The sequence below is a fragment of the Diadema antillarum genome, unplaced genomic scaffold (assembly GCF_040938485.1).
Source record: "Diadema antillarum isolate AM-2024a unplaced genomic scaffold, OU_Dant_1.0 seq00001068_RagTag, whole genome shotgun sequence".
In the NCBI taxonomy this organism is placed as follows: domain Eukaryota; kingdom Metazoa; phylum Echinodermata; class Echinoidea; order Diadematoida; family Diadematidae; genus Diadema; species Diadema antillarum.
In genome coordinates, this window is record NW_027271893.1 from 192,574 (window position 1) to 200,362 (window position 7,789).

The following is a 7,789-nucleotide window of genomic DNA, read 5'->3' on the forward strand; positions in this document are numbered from 1 at the left end:
GGACACTGTGTTCTTTCTAGCAGGGCTGTTCACATAACTACCTAGGAATATATTAATGTGGATTAATAAATCGAATCAGTCGGAATCTTGGTTTGTAGGGCATTGTGCTCAGGAGATTATGCATGAATTTAAACCAAAAAGAAAATCAGCAGTGCAGTTTGGAACAGCATTTCTTCTGATAATTCTATCAAGTCTTGCTGTAATAAAAAGGAAAATTATCATTATTTCAGTAAAACGAAAATGGATTGTAAGATAGCTCTGACTATTTCATAATAATATCATTATATTATTGTCTGCGTAATTTTATCACGATGCAAACAATTCACATTGAAATGTATCTTATAGATAATCAATCAGTATAAGTGATTAACGAATTGAAACCAAACAAAAATCTTCTGCGTACAGCTAGTAAATTCTGAGAAGGTTTATCAACACATGGATTTTGTAATTATCACTGAGTGATTGGGTGGTTAGAATTTATGAATCTTAAGATGGTGACATGATTTAAAATCATTATGCAACAGGAAAAATATAGAATGAATAGAAAATGTAAGCTTTTGCATTTTTTGTGATAAGTCAGCTGAACAAGTAAATCTGTCAACAGCCATACCCATGTTGACACTGACAATACGAATTTATATTGATATTACAAGCATTGAAAAAGGCAAGATATTATTTGCATGCATTCTTTCATTTCTGTACTTCACTTGATATCAAAGGCAAAACATTGGTTAATCAAGCAGAAGAATTGAAATGACATCCACATAAACTATACAGTAAAACCAGACGAAAATAGTCTTTCCTATTGACCCGTTAACTTTCTTTGCATATACCATCGTGCCAGCCCAACGCTGACATTATTTCCTGACAGTGTGGTATCTCTAGTCTTCTAAATGAATATTTTGCTTCCACTCGTCAAGTCTTAGCTACCACACCCGTACCCTCTTCCCGACTTTGCTCCCTGTAAGCTCCCCTCATCGGGTCGTAGATTCTCGCCTCAGCGAAGCGCACTCTCTTACTAGACGCGTTATCGGCGGTCTCTGACTGTTGTTTCGACGCGGGCTGTGACGGTCCAAAACCCTGCGGGTTCTCGCGCCCGGCCTCCTTGTCCGTCGCCACTCTTCCTCCAGGGAGTCCCAAAGGCTTGGCGGTGTCTTGCGGTAAGTCATTGGAATCTGACAAGTCCGTCACAGTGGAGAGTCTGTACGGCTTCCCTTCTTGTACGGGGTGATGCTTTGCTAATTTTGTACCTACAGCCTGAGATTTTGTCATCTGATTTTCGTGCTTAGACAAAAGATTCCACTGGTATTGCTGTTGGCTCTTGGTATGCGAGTTCTGAAGGCGCACCCTGATCTCTTCCACTGCGCGACACGTGTAACACTCGTTGATGAACCGACCATGTCTGCACAAGGACTGCCAGAGAGCCTTGGGATTTTCTTCATTGAATTTTTTCCGCCGCTGTTGGGTCTCTCTGCTATTTTTATCTAAGCGGAGAGCTCTCTCTGCCTCCTTGATGACATTAGTGCGCTTTACAGCGTCCACAAAAGAGTCGTGTAGTGTCACTCGCGCCTTGCCACTTTCCCCAAAATCCTTGCCGTTTGAAGGTTGAGGCTTCACGTTGATTTTGTAAGACCGATGATACGTTACCTTTCCAAGTTTGACTACGCCTCCTGGAATGTGAATCTGCTGCAGGGAGGCTCGTCGCGCTTTCACTGTGGGTTTGCCAGGCTGTGAGGTGGTGGGGATATCTGGCAGAGGTTTACTATCTCTCTTCAGGATGGATTTCTGAGTTTGTGAGACAGAATTATCATTCCCTCTTTGGATACACCTGATAGATCCCGCTGCAGGAGAGCGAGGCCCACCACCTACAACTCTCGTGACGTCATATTGTAAATTGATCTTCTTATCCTTAAGAGTATTGGAAGGGACAGAATCTTTTTTCTTAGTTTCATTACCACTTTTGTTACTAGATTTCACTCCCTGAAATTCTTTCTTTTCAGTTTTCACCACCTTTTCTTTTACACCTTTTTTATCCTTGTCACCCTCCCTGACATCTTCATCCTTTTTCTTCTCAATCTCATCTTTCTCCTTGACAGCTACCTGATTACCGCTTTTAATGGCCGCTTCAAATTTGTTTTTACTAGCTTGCGTTTCATTTGAAATACCGCTTTGATTTATGTTTGTTTGAGTGGGTACGTCATCCAGATGAGTCGAACCACTGCTCTCGCTCGATTTAGGTAGGTCAATCGAACACGACTCGGTGTCATTGTCCTGATCATCGTAGTCGTCGTCATGATTACGAAAGTCTGTATCAACTTGAGGTAAGGAAACATGCAACGTGACCTTTGACTTATAAGGCCCCTTCGTTCCCGGTTTCGGGAGGATCCCAGGGTGGTATTTCCGGAAAGACTGCCGTGTCAGGTGCGTTTCGGTATTCCCAGCTTCGTCAACTGTGATGACCTCAGTCGAGGAGTCCCCTACCTTCTTTTCCGATTTATCAGTAACTTCTTGAGGCTTGTTTATTGTCGCCGGTCGCGAAACGGAAGAGTAGACGATGTTATCGGTGGTCTTAAAGACAGGAATGTGCTTCACCTCCCCGTCGCCTCCCACAACCTTCCAGTAGCGGCAAAATGAGCTAGGTGATGTGTCGTCCGACAACTTCTGAAGCTCGTGACTGAAGATATTGGACTTTATGATCCCTTGTCTCTTTAGAGCCTCTTTGTTCTTTTCAACAAGGTTATTGGCTATGGAATTAGCAGAGCGCCATTGGGCTTGACTTATGAAGGTACGCGTCAAAGTCAGGGCTTCATTTTCCAACTCAGTTACTCCCGGCAATACGACCTTCTGCGTCTGACGTTTTGGCCTCGCGCTTAGGCGACCCTGCTCTCTGCTCTTAGAAATTGCTATGCGAGCTTGCTTGATCTTGTCCATACGCTTGGTGTATTCGAGCAGAGAGCTGCTGATGTGTTTCTGTTTCTGTCGCCCCTGCTGGTCCACATCCTGCTGTCCGACGATACCAGTCTCCTTGGATTTAGGCATTAGTCGGGTCAGAGGCCCGTAGGCTGACGCTATGGCGCCGTAGTTCTTGGTCCCGAACACCATTTCGTCACTTGAGAAGTGTTCACTGTAGATAGATATGAAATTAACTATCGTCAGCATATTCTAATCAGTAATGACAGTGCACGATTAATGGTTGTAGCCTAGATTTATTTACATAGTAATACACACGGATCTTACATATATAAATTGGTTTTACATAATCACTATTTGCAATGTGATGCGTTTATAGGCCTATAAAAGGAATATGCATGTATTATATGTGTGTACGTTTGTGAAGTTATGACGGGGAGAGAAAGTCTTATACGCTTATTCCGAGTTTATCAGTCTCTCCCTCCCCCTTTTTTAATCTTAAACATTCCTAGACACAAACGATGTCATTTTGAAAATATTTTCACAACCAGCAATGTGCATTCCAATGGTGTATATAGGGCCTATTTCATATCACATAATATTGAAAACACAGAACCTTTGATACAACTGAGATTTTTTTTGTGTGTGTGAATGTGTTTGTGTGCGTGCGTGTGTGTGTGTGTGTGCGAACAAGCAGTGTGTCTTTCATTTTGTTTTTCTTTTGCCGAATGATTTTATGGAAATCGGGATAAGTTGTTTGTTACCTCTGAGCCTAAGGTCCCCACCAAATACTATAGCATTTTTGAAGAGAGCAATGGTGAGTGCCACTAGGATTAGAATCTGCTTGTTTCACCGTCGTTTAGTAATTCCCATCACGAAGTAGCTGTGCAGCCATGGGCAAAATTACTCAAGTGACATATTGGAGAGTACATTTTAAATTGGTGTAATTCCTTGCTTTTTCCATAAAATCTTCGGATTTCAAAGAGATTTTCTGCAAGGAATCTCGCCGGAACGATATTTCATGTTGAAACGAATGGATAGGAAATCTAACGATGAGTGAGTTGGCGGTTGTTAATGTCAGAGATAAAAGTTACCTTTAGCATTTAGCAGAGTGACTATATGATGATGTATTACATGGTGCGCCCTTCTTCAGAGGTCAACAAAGGATGTTAGGGGACAAACATCTAATATAGGCAATGGTAGACTTGGTGTGGCTTGAAGGAAGAGATCACCCCACACATGATTACGGAAACCTCTTGAATTCAAGTTAGTATCACTGAGAGTTCATTTGATAGAAGAAAAGTGCTGGTTCGAGCATGAAGTGACAGCATGATAATTATATCTCTACAAGTGACGAGAGTCACAGTTTTCTTGCATGGCAAACAAACAAATTAATGACTTGGCAATGACGACTAGCGTAGTTTGACTTTTCTTGAAGTTATGAAAGATTTTATTTTTGTCGCTGTTGTATCTGGATCAATTTTCATACATTTTCCAACTCCGAGCAATCTTGTAATGATTTACCAAGACGCAATAATATACTACAACCAAAAAGTGTATGCTCCATTTTGTAAGATTCATCATTTACACCGTCTTACTGGTTATTTTTCAGGTGTATTTACGCATCACTTTTTATCGAGTAAGATTACATGACGGGATGATGAGGAAATAATGCGCCATTGTCTCTATATAACATTTCTCTTCCCTAATGTTTATCGTTTACTTCCAAACAGTGAGCAACTTCTATATGTCTGCTTGGTCATTTTAGAATTTCAAAGGGCATATACACTTCGATGAATGAATCTCCTATGCAAAACTTATTATTCTTAACACTTCTTTGTCTGTTTTTTTTTTTTCTTGTGTGTTTCTTTCTGGCGAAATGGCGTGGTGTCGATTTGTCATGCTACGCTTGACTCGTATTAAGATTGAGCGTTTAAGTGCCGTTTCTAGTAAGATTATAATAACCAAATAGATTTCACTCAAACGTTCAGCAAAAATGCATATATATTGGACAAATCGTACACATTACGTATGTACGATCCGCTTCTGTGTTTATGACAGATGTCTGTTGATGATGTATGCTGAATACAATAAAATTATAACATAGAGACAAACATACCTTGAACAGTGTATTGGATTTCCATCTAGTCAACCTCGTTTCTTGATGCACTCTCAGGTACGCCTTCACCTTTCAGTTGAACTCCTAAAACCAAGTAGTTCTTGGTCAAGACACAGTCCCCTTCCATCCTGGATAACTTAATGACAATGTTGATTAACCTTTGTAGACGTTAATCGTTGTTTTCCATGTACTGATGTAGAGGAACATGCAGAGAGATCACTGTGAGTATCATATCGTTTCGACTCTGTCTCGCAGAGGCAGATGGTATAGGAGGGGGAAGAGATAGTGGACGGAGAGTATATAAAAGATATCGATTGATGAATTCGAGTTCCAAGGTAGTGATCGCAGTCTATATCTGTTTCTACTCGGCTGCCCTTTTCTTCACATGTAAAGGCAATCGATGTAAAGTTTTAGTACCCTTTGTCAAACAGAGAGGGGAGGGGAATAGTCGATACCTTCTCAGTCCAGGTCCGTGGCGGTATAGGGAAGTTCTGCAGGTTCTTTCGCGTCTCAGCGCTACTGTTGCCTGGTAACGACGTCACCCGAGTCAGTCCCCTGACGGACATGAAAGATTCTCGCGGGGCTAATTAGCGTAGGGATGTGGAGAAGGGCGCTGCGAGACTGTTCGTTTTTCCATCTGATCGAGGACACACTGGACTGTGTTGAAAATATATCTTATCATGCAGAAACATCAACTTTTGAACAAATAACTGTGTCTAAGATTCTTTCCGGCATGACAAAACAAACGATTCCCCTAATGTCAATTAAGCCAACATGCACGATCACAATCTAACCGGCGAAGGGAGAGCAAATGAGTGTTTAGGCACAGCTATTGTATTTTGAAAACAGTCTCATGTTGGGTAACACATTGTCTGGACTCAAATAGTAAGGTCCATAGGCAAAATGACATAGTCTGTTTGTTTGTTTGTTTGGGGGTTTTTTTCACAATATGCGGCAACATCAAAATTAAATTCGCAAGAAATAACATCCATGATTTCGTGTCATGACCAATATCGAAGTACATTGAATTTTGATTCTTTTTGAAGAAATTACACGAGAGCACTTTGCTTACCTGTCAACAGAATGTCTTGGGTACCAGGTGCGTGCGTTTATGCTTGCACAAGATGTTTTGCCCACTATGCATAATCTTTGGATTTAAAAAAAAAATGTTAGAATATTACATAAGCTTTACGGGATTTGGCGAAATGTAATGCACCGATCGACAAGGCATGATGACTGACCAACATTCATGCTGCTGTATGTTTCTTTCAGACATATCCTAAGACTTCATCAATTGAAATCTATTATGTACGTCGTGTATCTTACCAAAGTCATGGGCACAAATCAAAGTTGAAAAGATTTTGCGCTACATTCAAAGCATGTGATAAAATGTTGCAGTAAATTCTCTCAAAGATGATTTTGATAAATTAATGCATGGTTATGAATAATTTTGAATAAAAACCTGGAAATAGAACGTAAACTGTTGGGGTTATCATGAGGCAAAACAACAAGGAAAAAAAACTCTCCTTCGCTTGAAATGCCCAAGTTCATACAGACTATGTGTAAAACTATGTTAGGATATTTTTCCTTCATTTTTATACCAATTGATCATAATCTACATTTGATGTAAACATTGATCTGGGCTCCATTTCATTCAAAATGTTGAAAGCTGATACTATAGCAACTCCTTCTGAAATGGCAATATTGTCATGGTAATGACAAGAATCCACCTTTCTGATTGACTGTTGCTATGGGAATTTGCCATTCCAGCAAGAGTTGCTATCCTAACTTCTTTTTTTTTTTTCACGAGATGGGGCCCTGGTCTTCGTAATGTTTTGTCTCTTTGTCTCTTGCAGAAAGTTCGACACCATGGGCAGTATAAAACAGAACAGATGTATCTCTATCCTCTTCTCACTCGGATTTTTTGCAGCGTGTTTTACAGGTAAGCTGCATTCATCTACTAACTTTATGCAGTAAAATGTTACTTTATTCTATCAATACGTGCGTTGTTTTTATTGTTGTTGTTGTGTTTCGTTTGTTTTGTCTTGTTTTACAGTTCAGTAGTTTAACTCACTACCGATGGGAATCTAGTGTGTTCTAGCTGATCCAATTTTAGAATTTTAGTATCTCTCATAAGAGAATTGTTTTAAAGAATGATGATTTTGACGCAAAACTGTCGACGGTTCACAAAGTTCAAGTATCCTTGACGCAATGGGAATGCGTCGCTCACCCTGCAGTTCTATACCTTGATCCCTATATAGATATAGAAAATTAAGATACAATTAAGTAAAAAAATACAAAACACTCACTCTAACCAAATTTATATGTTTATATCATTTGTGAGTATTTGTTGGAGTAGCAAAAGAACCACACTGATTTTACATCAATATTGATATGAGATGATATATACTTTTTTATTTGTCACTTCGTGTGTCTTTAAAACATAACATTTCTTTATGTGTGTTTTACATATGTGTACAGACCATTTATGATTCATATTCCATTTATATACTGTTATCATCCAACAACACGCACAATATACCTTTCAATGACGTTAACCCAGTCATGGAGGTATATTGTAATAATAATTTAAAAAATCGAAACAAAACCAAAGCGTGACTCTAGCCGCCACTAATCCTTACATGCTACACTATCGATTTTCCCCCAAAACACATTTGAGCACCAACCAAGCGTTGGCATTTGTTGCGTGACACAGTATGCATTTTAAAGCTTTAACTCGGTACAAAATGTATTGGCACG

General features: G+C 39.8%; 1 protein-coding gene across 1 annotated transcript; it reads right to left on the reverse strand.

Moving 5' to 3' along the window:
- Window positions 1–915: 915 nt before the first annotated feature.
- LOC139743309 (uncharacterized) lies at window positions 916–3,102 on the reverse strand. Its single transcript, XM_071653803.1, has one exon. The coding sequence runs from the start codon at window positions 3,100–3,102 to the stop codon at window positions 916–918; it is 2,187 nt and encodes a 728-aa protein (XP_071509904.1).
- Between the last annotated feature and the right edge of the window lie 4,687 nt (window positions 3,103–7,789).